This window comes from Primulina eburnea, chromosome 10, assembly GCF_022965805.1.
Source record: "Primulina eburnea isolate SZY01 chromosome 10, ASM2296580v1, whole genome shotgun sequence".
Taxonomy (NCBI): Eukaryota; Viridiplantae; Streptophyta; class Magnoliopsida; order Lamiales; family Gesneriaceae; genus Primulina; species Primulina eburnea.
Genome location: NC_133110.1, coordinates 31,678,138 through 31,691,936, shown reverse-complemented (window position 1 = coordinate 31,691,936; position 13,799 = coordinate 31,678,138). Strand labels below are relative to the sequence as shown.

The 13,799-nt window shown below is 36.4% G+C and overlaps 1 protein-coding gene and 1 long non-coding RNA gene across 2 annotated transcripts; one reads left to right on the top strand and one right to left on the bottom strand.

Moving 5' to 3' along the window:
* Positions 1–8,766: 8,766 nt before the first annotated feature.
* Positions 8,767–9,688, top strand: LOC140803894 (uncharacterized). Its single transcript, XR_012111974.1, has 3 exons — positions 8,767–9,008; positions 9,098–9,144; positions 9,456–9,688. It is a non-coding gene; the product is annotated as an uncharacterized lncRNA (long non-coding RNA).
* Positions 9,689–9,762: 74 nt separating this feature from the next.
* On the bottom strand, positions 9,763–11,949 carry LOC140803893 (GDSL esterase/lipase At1g74460-like). Its single transcript, XM_073159735.1, has 5 exons — positions 11,655–11,949; positions 11,348–11,478; positions 10,971–11,210; positions 10,358–10,607; positions 9,763–10,250 (listed from the first exon to the last, which is right to left on the bottom strand). The coding sequence occupies exons 1-5, from the start codon at positions 11,917–11,919 to the stop codon at positions 10,009–10,011; spliced, it is 1,128 nt and encodes a 375-aa protein (XP_073015836.1). The 5' UTR covers positions 11,920–11,949; the 3' UTR covers positions 9,763–10,008.
* Positions 11,950–13,799: the final 1,850 nt, after the last annotated feature.

Genomic DNA, 13,799 nt, shown 5'->3' with positions numbered 1-13,799 from the left:
ATTCACCCTCCACAGCACAACGTTCTATGCTCAAGTCAGAAATCAGTGGAGTGCCAACCTCCTCAATTCTCTCAACCACCACTTTAGGCTCAACATCAATGCTCACTTCAACTCCACACTCGACTGCAACCTTAGATTCACATTCAACTACCACCTCAACCTCATCCTCAACCTCCACTTGAGATCCAAGCCCAACCGCAACATCAACCTCCATTCGAGATTTAAGCTCAACTGGCGATTTTACTACAGTCACCTCCTCATGTGGACATTGGGTGATATCATGCCCAACCTCTAAACACCAACAACAGATAATATCACAAGTACTAGAATTTGAGTTTTTAAATGTGCCTTGATATTCATGTTTGCTAGCTTGACGCCTCGACTCCTTCTTTGGCCTAACAATGATTTTCTCTTCACTCGACCTCCGTGCGGATGCCAAAAACTCCTTCCACGAGTCACTTCCACCACCTTTCCTATTATTGTGATTTGGAACAAACTGATTCCTCATCACCATTTTCATCTCATCCCATGTAACTATAGGGTCATACCCACATCGTCTCCTACGTAGTACTAATTTATCCCACAAAGTAGTAGCATAGTCGGCAAACTCGCTGCAAGCTCGTCTTACCTTCATTGCTTCGGTATAATCCTCCCGACTCTCAAATACACACTCCATTCTCTCTTCCCACTCAAGGTACGCCTTTGGATCGGGTACCCCACTGAAAAATGGAATGGTCATCTTCGTGCCACTCAGTCTATACCCTTCTCGGCTTCTATACCCCTTATCCTCATCAAATCTCCTATCATCATAACGATCCACGTGCAACAACTTATCTCCTCCAACTCTACTACCTCGCCTATTCTCATCAATATGCATATCATACATCTCCTCTTCTTCACACCTCCGATATTTTTTTCGTAGAGGCTTAAACTCCTTCTCCCACATTCTATCCAACCCTCTTAACATCGTTTTAAATTGACGATTGTCAAGCATTATACCTGCAAGAAAAGGTTAGTATAAAACAATAAAAGAATAAAGTTTCCTCACCACAAATTCTCACTAGTCACTCCAATGAAAATTCGCTCGCACTCGTCTTTTTTTTTTCCTCACCACAAAATCTCACAAATCACTCCAACGAAAATTCACTCCACTCAAATATTTTCACTCCATAGAGAATTCTCAAGGGGGCGCTTAAGTCTCGTGGCTTCCACGTATCAAACTTATGAGATCAATCCTGTCACGCTTGAAATTCGACTCACTTAGACCACACAAGAACAAGCAACTTTGAAAATTGACTAGAATGCGACTAAACGACAAGGACAAACTTAACGCTGAAATATAAACGCTAAAATTCCAAGAAACACCCGATTCAAAATTAATTTTTTTTTTCTTTTTCGGGTGAACAGTACGCTACAGTACCGTGAACAGTAAATCCGGAAAATGAACAGTAATTCCGGCTATGAACAGTAATCGCGGAGTGAACAGTAATTTCCGATATGAACAGTAATCGCGATGAACAGTAACTCCAACGTGAACATTGTCGTGAACAGTAATTTCGGCGACAATGAATAGTAACTCCGGCGATGAACAGTAATCGCGATTTTTTTTTTTTTTTGTAGATTTAACAACAACGTAGAAATCGCTACACGAAAATCGATATTGAAAATCCTACGAAGAATTGAATGGATATGCTTACTTGAATAAAAAACCTTGAGCTCTGATACCATTTGATGTGATCCCACCAACGAGATCTCTGATTTTTCCCGATCTTTGAAACAAGTAATTGATGTGTTATTCACCTCTAAACTATAAGAGTTTAGCAACAAATAAACACGAGGATAACAATCGAAATTTGATACGAACCTTCGAAGAATGACGCCTACGACAATCCGCACAAGCACGATCGACAAACGCCACAAAGTTATAAACTTTGATAAGTTTGATTTGATTTAACAAAGCTAAAGCCTTGAAAAGTTGAGAGAAAAATCTCACAAGTTTGATAAAACTCAAAATAATATATGTATTGTGTGTAAAATTTCGTCCAATATGGTTTACATATCAAAAAGATTACTAGAATCTAGTTACCTAACAAAATAAAACTCTAAAGAAGGAAAATATTCTCGCAGTAAACTAAAGGACACGGACCCCGTGTAGGCATCCGGGTACGGGTCCGTGTGTGCTCGGCAAAATAATCTCCGGGAAGACAATGGACACGGACCCCGTGTAGGTGTCCGGAGCAGGGTCCGTGTAGACTCGGGAGTTCTCCTTCTCGACTGTACAGGGCACGGACCCCGTGTGCAGGTCCGTGCTCGGGTCCGTGCAGCCTCGGTCTTTTTGAACAATGCTTGACTAATGTTCCTTTGGCTTTTCCCACCCATGCATCACGAGACCTACTTCCTTGCTTATCAATCATTGTAGGGCCTCTCTGAACTTCCTTAGCCATCCTTTGAACGCCATGCCCGGCCAGATTCACATCAAGAGGTCTAGCCCAAAGTATCTATACAACTCAGAATATAATCAGTCAACGAGTTGAGCGATTGGAAACTTTTTTTTATAATAAAATGGAATTGCTGCAGACTTTTTTACAATCTGCTGTCTCAAGTATCTCCTCAGATGTCAAAATTCTTTCCACTGACGTTCGAATATTATCTGTGAAGATGGATTTATTTGAAAAAAAAGGGGAAGAAATCAAAGAGCATCTTGTGAAACAGCAGAAGAAATCATCTCGTTAAAAATCAGTTAATCAGATTATTAGATTCAGCTGTTATTGAATCAAGACCTCTATCAGTTCAAGAAATTTAGATCTTATTTTATCCACATAAAGTTCAGTATTCAGTTATTATTATTTGCTGAGTATTGTCAAACACCATAAAGAGGGAAATTGTTAGAAACCAAACTCTAAATTCTGGAGTTTGACAAACTGATCAACCAACTGATACGCGCAATTATATTCAGCAACTGGACTTAACAACTGAAATCAGCAGATCTAATAAAGAAAACTGATCAGTTGGAAACCAATCAGTTGATATATTCAGCCGTATGCTTTTAAGCTAAGCATCCTTCAACTAAACATGTCTCGGGAAAGAACATTCAACCGACAAAGAGACATAGCAGACTGCAACTGAATATGAAACGCCACACCTCAATCAATACAGCTTTGAACAACGCATTTCGGCTAAAGCAGTTAAGACGCCGCATTACAATAAATGAAGCAAACAATGACCAAGGAATAATGAAGTGACAATCAACGGATACAAAGATTCAAATATATCTCAAGTTACCTTTGGAAGGGAAGCTTATAAATATGACAGAAGAACAGCTGAATAAGAAGAAGATCACTCTATTCAAAGCTTGATGTCACTCTGCCAAAATCTTAGCTCACTCTTACTTGGTTTATTCGTAGCAGTCAAGGCTAAAATTTGAGCTCACTAGCACTTTGTAATAATCGTTATATTCGATAGTGCTAAGATCAGTTACGCACTGAGAACATTTTGTAATACTAAGAGTTTCAGCTTTTGGCAGTGATAAGTCCAAACTGAAGTGGGTCAGTACAAATCTTGTATTCGATCAAAGTCTTTTAGTGGAAACCCTATCCTTGAGATAGAAGGGGTGACGTAGGAGTAATTAAAATCTCCGAACATCCAGAAACAATCCTTGTGTATTTATTTCAGTTTTGTATTCTATCTTTCAGTCAGTTACTTTCCACAACTACTTTAGTTTAACTGATTGTCATTGACCAGGAAGATTCCGAGAATCAGTTTGTCACCAAACTGAACTCAAAATTTGAAAAGATCAATTTTAATTGTGAGTGTTTATTCAACCCCCCTTCTAAACACTCTTGATACGTTAATCGATCCTATCAGTTTTTAAAATTCTTCCAACTCACCCAATGTATGACTTTTTCTTCCTGATTATCATACCACCAGAATTTTGCACATGCTTGCTCTATTCCATAGCAGACCGAACTAGAATTTTGAAATAGTACATGTCATAGGATGTAACTGCTTGCAAAATAGCTTTAATAAGTACTTCACGACCTCCCATAGAGAAGAATCTTGCTGACTAGTCATGGATTTTTTTTCATGTTATCTCTCGTAGATAAGCGAATTGTAGCCGTTTATTGCGTAGGGAGAAAGTTGGCAGCCCCAAATAAAAGTCATGTACCTTAACCAGCTCGAAAAATAACACATTTATGATATCTTCCATTACAAAAACATGAGTTCTCGGACTAAAGGTTAGGGCAGTTCTTTCGTAGTTTGCCAGTTGCCCATGCACTTATTAATAAAGTTGTAAACAATTTCGAACTTGTATGAAATCCTCCACCTTCGCCCTAACAAACACAAGTCTGTCATCAACAAAAAACAAATGTGAAAAAACTGGAGTAGAATGTGCTATCATCACCTGCTTAAACAATTGACGATCCACTACTTTTGGAAAAATCAAGGATATACCTTGTGCACAATGCACAAACAGATAAGGTGAAAGATGATATCTTTGTCTAAGACCTCTAGATGGTTTATGAGTCCCAAAAATATTCCGGTTAAGGTGAAAAGAATATGATACATATGTGATACATCTCATAATTAGGTTTACACATCCCTCTGCAAAGCCCAATTTAATCATTATTTCCCACAAATACTGTCACTCAATTCTGTCATAGTCCTTGCTCATATCTGACTTGAGTGCTATAAACCATGTTTTTGCCCTTCTATTATGTCTAATCTAGTGCACGCATTCAAAACCAATCATCACATTATCCAAAATCAGCCTTCTTGTAATAAAAAGCACTCTCCTACAGATCTACGGATCAATCACTTGTGCGAGGACTTGTCTAAACCTGTTTGTAATGTGTCAAATGACTATTTTATAACAAGTATTGCATAAAATTATCGGACGAGAATCCTTCAATAACAACAATTCATGTACCTTAGAAATTAAAGTAATGTCACCCTGTTCACTGAGAATCAAAAAAGCTGCTTGAATCACATCTTTACCAACTACGTGCCTGAATTTCTAACAAAATAAAGCTGTAAAAAAAATCCGGATCCAGAGCTTTGGAAGGGTGCATCTCAAAAACCACCTTACATACCTCATTTGCTGTAAACAGAGCACATAATAGTTCATTAATATCATTCCCAACCACTGAATTACTCAAATCAATCACCTCGTTAGTAAATCTTGTTGACCCAGATGAGAAGAATTGAAAGGTTGGAAAGTAATAAAAAAGAATGACAACCATTCCATCTTCATCTGAGCACCAATCACCGTTAGGATTTCGAAGGCTCTTAAAAAAATTATTTGGCATCTGACTTTTCATTTTATTTTTGGCATCTAACTATTGAAGAAGAATGGAATAATTTGGTATTACATTCCCATTTTTAAACCAGTTAAATCTAAACTCTTATTCAAGTGAATTTTCTCCTGTGATGCTAACTTTTCAATCTCTTTTTACACAACTATAATGTGATCATAGTTATCTTTAGCTTTATAAGAACATAATAAGTGATTAAGCTCCTTACGAAGAGTATTATTCTTCTTACCCAAATTATTGAAATGTTCACCTGCCCAGCTTTGGAGTTTTCCAGTACACTGCACTAATACTAATTTAAGTGGTAAATTGCATGTCTCTCGAGAACCTTCCCAACTCAGACAAATAATTCTGAAAAATCATTTTCCATTAACCATTTATGTTCATAAGTAAACCTCTTTGGAGTTCTACCTAGTCTGTTGTGAAATTCCGACTACAAACTCAATGAAATTTGTCGATGTCATGACCCAAAGAAAGCCAAATTTTTGTCCGCAACTATAAGGAAAATATTTTCTCAATAAAAGCTACACACAAACCGATCAAGTCTCACAAAGATTATATTAGTTTCTCTCTTGTTTCAATTACTCAATGAAATTCATTCTTTTTCTAACATTGCCTATCTTGCTTAACTATAAATTCTTGTATACACTTGTAACTTGATTTTGTCTTAACCAAAAAGAGAAAACTTGTTAAAATATTTTTATTATCCTAAGTTTTGTTGATTGACAAAATAATAACATCGAGATGTTTCAGGTCCAACCTCTATTCTATTGTGTTTTCAGGTTTTCAGACCACTTGATCTGTTTAAGACGTTCAGACAAGAACACCAAAAGGTCAAGTCATTTTGGCAAGAAGTCAAGCCGCAAAATCTCTCAACTCAGCTGTAAGATATCATCTATCAAACTGACCGACAATATACGTGTTCAAACCATTGAAGATCAAACCGCATTGCCACCGATTATAAATGAATTATTTCAAATAAGATACTAAAAGTCATGCCGTTCAACATATGCCCTATTTAGAATGATTACACAATATTCCACCAACTCGCGAATGATATAAAATCACATATTTCAAACATGATGTGTTAGCTGTATTACAAGAGCTTAAAGTTGCAAAAGCATAAGAAGCATTAAATGAGTATTTAATGAAATATACGGCAACCGAAAGCGATATGTCCATTACGTCGGATGATATTACAGATGATCGCTGGAAAAAAATATGACCATCAGAGTTTTTCGACTATAAATATGCAAAATTTTGAAGAGAATAGGACTACCGATCATTTACAAAACCGAACTATTATCAAGCCTGCATATTTGAAGATATTCGAGCACCCTTAATTTTTTGATCTCAAGCTGCGCAGTTTGGACACTTGTCAGTTTATATCAGATCATCAAGGATCATTCGTGCTACACCAACAACTCAAAATGTCAAACTGGCCTATGAATTTTTGTATTGTTGTCTGGTGAACCATATGTTCTTAAACATATAAATTTGTAAAGTGATCACTTAGAGTTTCGGTCTATGCAATGATAAGTCCTAACTGAAGTGAATTGTTACAAGACATTGTAAAACCAAAGTTTTTAGTGAAAATTTACCTAAGCGGAAGAATGGATGACATGAGTTTTATATCCGAATATCCATAAAAATATTTGTGATATTTTATTATGTATTTTTACGTTTTATCAAATCATATTTCAAGTCATTCTTTGTTAAACTGTCCAATATAATTAATCACTAGTTAAGTCAGGCTGTTCCGCACTTGCTTACTTTTACTTGTCCAGCAAGTTTAGCTATTCTAAAATATTTCTTAACAGCCTAAAAATCGTTAAAAACAGTTCAAAAATTAGAAATTTTAAAAAGAGTTTATTAACTTTCTCTAAACTCTAATATGATCCAATATAGTCTATCATACTATATTATTTATGTTGAAAAATATTATAAAATACTATTAGTTTCTCAAATTTGATATTGATACTGACCATGTATTATTTTTGCAATAAGAACCTTTTACCTAAATTCGGACTTGATCTCAATACATTAAAGAGTGAGTCTCATGTGAGACCGTCTCACGGATCGTAATATGTGAGACGGGTCAATCATACCCATATTCACAATAAAAAGTAATACTCTTAGCATAAAAAGAAATACTTTTTCATGGGTGACCCAAATAAGAGATCCGTCTCACAAATACGACCCGTGAGACCGTCTTACACAAGTTTTTGCCTACATTAAATTTAAAGATGAAAACTTATGCCGTGTTATTTAATGAATATTAAATTAAAAAATATAATAATATATTTATGCTAGAGGAGAGCAGAAGATGTTGGTACCACGTTGTTGGGCTTATTCTAGGGGGGGATAGAAACATCAAATGCAAACTGCTTCTAAAAATTATTATTAAAATGTTCAGCAACATAGTAAAAATACCTACCAGTTTCTTCTTAAAACAAACTTAGCGATAATTTATAACTCATATGACATCAAGATTTTAAATTTGAAACGAGCTTTCGAATAAATAATAAATCTCCCCAACTAAAAAAACACGTTTAATTTAAATCTTTTGACTCACAGCTTCACTTTAATCAGAAGACGGCAAGGTTAACGCATTCAATGATTGTGTCACTAATTTTAAAATTCCAAGTGACACTAATGTGTATTAAAAACACAAATAACAAATCCAAATTTATGCTGTCCCATTCCTTTATTTAATTAGCACATTCCATAGTTGACAATTTTTTTTTTTTAAAAAAAAAATGAGATTCAGAGATTTGGCTTGATTTTGAACTTCTTTATATTTGTATTTTAATTTTGAAAATGCGTGTATTGTGATCTTGCTCTGCGGCCCAACCCTTTTTGACTTTTTTTCTAATCAATTTGTTGGTGCAACCGAACACCACGCCAAGAAAATGTTCCCCAATGTCAACTCCATATATTAATCAGTAATCTACGCATCATATAATTCTCCCTCCATTTGTTTTTTGTCCAATGTGATTTTCTTGAGACTTGTCTAGATCATTTTATATTTCTGCCAAAAAGTCATGTTTCTATTACTTTCGAAATTATAAGTATAGTTTTTTTCTCCCAAATAATCTACTCTATAATTCAATCAACTTATAACTCGCGGAGATTTGAATGGATAAGTTCCGCTGCGATATATATCAATTTTTGTCATTTTACAAAAAATTGTGTCGCTAGTATTAGTTGGGCTAATTCAAATATTTTTAAATCATATAATAATTCAAGCGACATATTTTGATTGCGGTAGAGTTAGATTTCAAGTACTCACTGCACACGCCACACATGATGTGAAAGCATAATTTACAAAGTCCAAGCTTGATTGGAATAAACTATTCCTTGTAGACCAATGAAAATATTTCTTTTTTATGATTATATATCATGATAGAAACTTTATTTGATAACTTTTGTCAACTTTCCGGGGCCAAGGATCGAAGTGACATAAATATATTTATTATAGTGCCGACTCGAATTACTATATAAATCAAGAAATGTATGTATAAAAGCCGGCCAAAGTTTGCCATTTGGTGATAGTTTTGAGCGATTTCCAAGAAATTAGCATAGTAAACTAATTTTGTGTTGTATCGATGGCTGTGGCCACTTCTATTCGACTCGTTTTTGTGGCTCTTTTATGTTTGTCCCAACTTTTCTTCATTAATGGAGCTATCCCTTCTACAAGTAGGTTATCTTAAACCTTCTTAATTAATTCATAGTGAAAATTAATTGTGATGTCTAATTAGTTTCTAATTCGATATATTTGCGTGCAGCAAATGGTAAACAAGTTCAGAAACCTTTGAGAATGGAGAGAAAGTCAGTAAGTGCTCAGTTAATACTTAACATACTGTTGAAAATCATGAGTAATCTTTAAATATTCTGGTGAAAGATTCAACACCAATTCTCCAACTCTTCGTTGATATCGAGGCAAGAACTTGAAATTTCATGAGGTTGAGCGGTTTGGTTTGACTTTACGCTCGAGCTCAGACTCAAAAACTTGCGAGTTCAGTTGGATTCGAATGCCTATCTAGTTTGATTATAATTATACATGTAATATTTCAATGATACTGAAAATTTTCAGATTAGTTATATATGTGCCATACACATATACTTGATTGTTTAAACATGCAGAAAATGTTGAAAACGAGAAGTGAGATTGAATTGCATGATTACCCTGGATGGGGGGCTAACAACCGCCACACTCCGCCGCGGTGAAGAGGTGACGGAACTACCGGATGCCGCCGTGTGCCACAAAACTCTTGGTTACAATGCTTTAATTTATCAACATGGAGATTACATGTTTCTTGTACTATGTTTTGTATTGTGTGGTTAATTTCCTGAGAATTATATTGTTGATTTCTGGATGTCTATGTCACTGTAGAGATCCAGATAATTAAAGTTAAAATTTTCTTGAAAAAATCAAGTGTAAAATCTTAGAGAATCCAAATGAAAATTCAAATATATATTAGACTAATAATTTTGATTATAACTTCAACTTCTTGTGGACTCGAGGCACAAGAACATACATTACTATAGTGTATAAATAACTTCGAAGCATAACCCTATTCACTCGTATATAGGAAGATGTCAAAAATGAAAAATATATATATATATTTAAATATATATGTATGAGTTTTATATATCAAGTGGCAAATTTAACAAATATATACAAGGGATTCGTCAGTTAATCCCCGGATGGTGATGGCGATGGCGATGGTGATGGCGAATCTGTTTGATTAACAGGTTTGAAACCAAGTTTCTTAATCAACTCTTTCGCGATAAGTTGATTAGCACTGTCCGACGGATGATACTCATCCCAAAACACGTACTTGCTTCGGTCCTTGCACAATGTGGAAGCCGGCACACATGTTAGAGCTGGTCGAATCTTGCCGAAGGAGCAGCATGGAGAATCCGAGTTGCTAAACCCTACATTCAATGCATATTTGGAAATTTATAATTATTACATATAACTTTTATATAACATATATGAGATATGTACTAGACCTGATCTCTTGCATGTTTTAATTTCTCACCATATTTGTTTGGATTGTTGATTAAATCATTGACAACGTCGTACGCATCTCCAAACTTGAAGGTGGCATTAGGGAGGTGGTTTGACAAGTTAGCCACAACTTTGCTTGCTCCTTCATTGAACCTTAGTGCCAAATTGTTGGTTCTTTCTTGACATTCACCAGATGAACTCAATACCCTTTGAAGTGGGATGCAACCCATCGGCCCTAACCCGAAAACCATTAGTTCTCGCGCGCCTAAGCCATATAACACCTGAAGGTTGCACCAATATGAGACCCAAAGAAACAAAATAATTAACAATTGTATCAGCAAAATAGTATATATATAGGATCAAGTATTTAACTTATTCGTTATCCGACTTACCGCAATCCTACTAACATGCACGCACTCATAGAAATCGAATATACGACTATCTGATATATACCAATTACAGGATTCACTAGCTATGATATTGATATAATGGCAGATGAACTATTGTGAGTACTGAGTAGGAAAATGAATTTCGGGTGAAAACATTGCAGTTTGATTTGTGTTCGTAGCATGAAGAACTATGTGAAAGAATATGTTGAAATTTTCTATTTTGGTGTATATATACATGTTCACTTGATGAATTACCGTGAGATGGTCTTGTAGCGTTTGCAACAAATACTGATTGAAGCTATCATCCGAATAAGTCCATGAATCTCTGTAGATCGGCATTAAGTAGTTATTTATGAAGTCGTTGCTTCCTAACGCGACGACGTAACGAGCTTGTTTGAAGAATTTATCTGCTTCAGTGTCTCCAATTTTTGCTCTAACCAGTTCTTGCGTCCCTCGAAATAGTTTTATTTGCTTGTATAGCCCGAATCTCTGGATCTACACAATAAATTTACTCCGTAGATTCTTTAAAAAAATAATGTCAAGGCAACATACACATTTGAAATCAGTGAGTCTAAAAAAGCTTGATGATCCTAAAAAGATCAACACATGCATGCAAAGATTTTTGAACTTACAAAAAGTGAGCCAGTTTCATTCAAAATGCCGCCACCTCCGGAGGCGAAATTCACTCCATTTTGTAGTATAACATCTTCATTCATAGATGGATCAAGAAATGCTGGAGGCCTTGGAAGCCCCATGTGGTCTCCTGAAAATCATAATCAGATCTATGTTATAAATTTCATATAAATCACCTATGTTATGCAACCTGTAACATACAAATTTGCGCGAAATTTTTGCTATGTAAAAGCAAATAAACAAGGCAAAACAGAAAATATGACCCGAGGGTTTTTCATTCAATCTTAATATGCATATCAGTGTTACCTATTATATCAGCAACCGTTCGGCCATTCGAGAACCGGCCATTGGGCAGACCATTGCCAAAATCGATACCATACCAAGGCAAGCTTGCTTGAGCTAGGCTCTTCGCGAGATTAATGTTGTTCCCAACATCCGATAAAGAATCTCCGAATATGAACTGCACTATCTTGCACTCATGACCGTTGATCAAAAACCCAAACGTGATCATGCAAAACATCACAAATAACTTTTTGAATTTCAGCACGACCATTTTATCGACAGGTTTCATGCATGGATATTGTTAACTAAATCAAGGTTCTTTAATATGGAGGGTTCGATTCGGATTTAATAAGGGAGCACAAAACATTGGGAAAGTTTGCACAAAACATTGGGAAAGTTTGATGACCAAACGGAACAAGATTTCAACCAACTGTGACTACCTTTCTTTTCTGTAACAACTACCTTTAATGACCAACGGTAATGGGCTTTAAGAGTAATGGGCTTTGATACATTCGCAGAAATCCAGACTGTAGGACAATGGACTTTAGTTTTCGACCCAAAGTTTTTATGGTCCTCGTTCGTTGCCCAATTGAAGAGACACAATGTAAGATCTATGAATTTAATTCACGTAACCTGAATGCATCTAATCTAAGATTTTATTTAAATTATGTGATAATTTTTTTTTTTTTTTGCATTTTATGCATGATTATTGCATGATAGAATTTATTTCATAGTATTTTAAAAATTCATGCATTAGGTTTTCAAAATGCATTCGCGCTCAAACGAGGAACGGAGACCGGAGAATTATCAGGAAAATTATTTTCTTTGCATGATTAATTTTTATTAATTAATATAAAATGTTTTAAATGTATTTTTCAAGAAATGAGCTTTGTTGGGTATTTTTACTCACCGGAGCATATTTTTAAACGGTACGCGAATTTTATCGAATTGGGGGACTTTTTGAATGTTTGGAAAATAATTTTAAAAATATACCTAAACGAAATATTTTTCGAGAGTGTGTTTGGACTTGTTGGGCCTATTTTAAACTTGGTGGGCCCAAGACTCTTTGTAAACTTTTTAAATAACAACTAAAGGCCCATTATTTTATTATTACCTATTTAATTAAGCCTACGCATCCATTAAACCTAAACCTAATCGTTCCATCAGCCGATAACCTCCTCCACTCATCATTCCCCTTCGGTTTTCAGCAACCCCATAGCAGCAAGGCTTCGGCCAAGCTTTTTTCTTGCACGAAAGTTCCTCCGGCAATTCCCGACGCTCATTTCTTTGATCTTCTTGCGTAAAATTCATCAAGGCACGCATGTTCTTCCCTTGAGCATCATACACGCTATTAATATGTGTAAAGTTTGTGTAAAATCATGTAAAACTTTCTATCTATGCATATGTGTTCATCGGTGAAGGTTTGTGCATGAACTATTTTTTTTTGTGATGATCACTCACGTTTCTCATGTTGATGTGCAAAGGTTGTTGGCTGATGTGCTAGGGGAGGGCCGAAACATGTCATGGTATAGAGGAAGTAGGGCTGGGGTCGGTGTTGGTTGAAGCATGTTGTCCAAATTTGGCTCGGTTTTGAGGAGATTGCATGCAAGGGTCAGACCGGCAGTGCAAGGACTCATCCGCGCCATGAATCAGACCCTGGTGGGTCTGAGACAGGGCCTGGAAGGGCTCGGAACCTGCTGGAACAAACCCCCAAGCGCGATCGATCGGTGAGGGAAGCAATGGGTTGTGGTAGTGCTCCTTCGGTGCCTAGCGGTCATAGTGTCACGCCCCGAGCCCGGGCCCGCGCCTGCGTGACTGCACAATGGGCCTCTATAGCAACTACTTCGTATTCGTCCTCGCTTTACGAAAATGATTAACCCAAGTTGCTATAGAAGTCCATTGTAAGCCCTTATAAACTCATTTTAAATTTTTGATTTTTTCGATGTGGGACAAGGGTATCACAATCACCCCTCCTTCAGAACGCGACGTCCTCGTCGCGGCCTGACCCCTCGATCCACCAGCACCGAGAATCTAGATGTGGCTCCTACAGGTTCAAGAGGTGGCTCCCGTCATGTAGCACTTTGCCCCGCAGGTTCAAGAGGTGGCTCCCATGCACGTAGCACTTTGTCCCGCATAGCACTTATTTCCCGGTGTTTCATGCCGGTGACC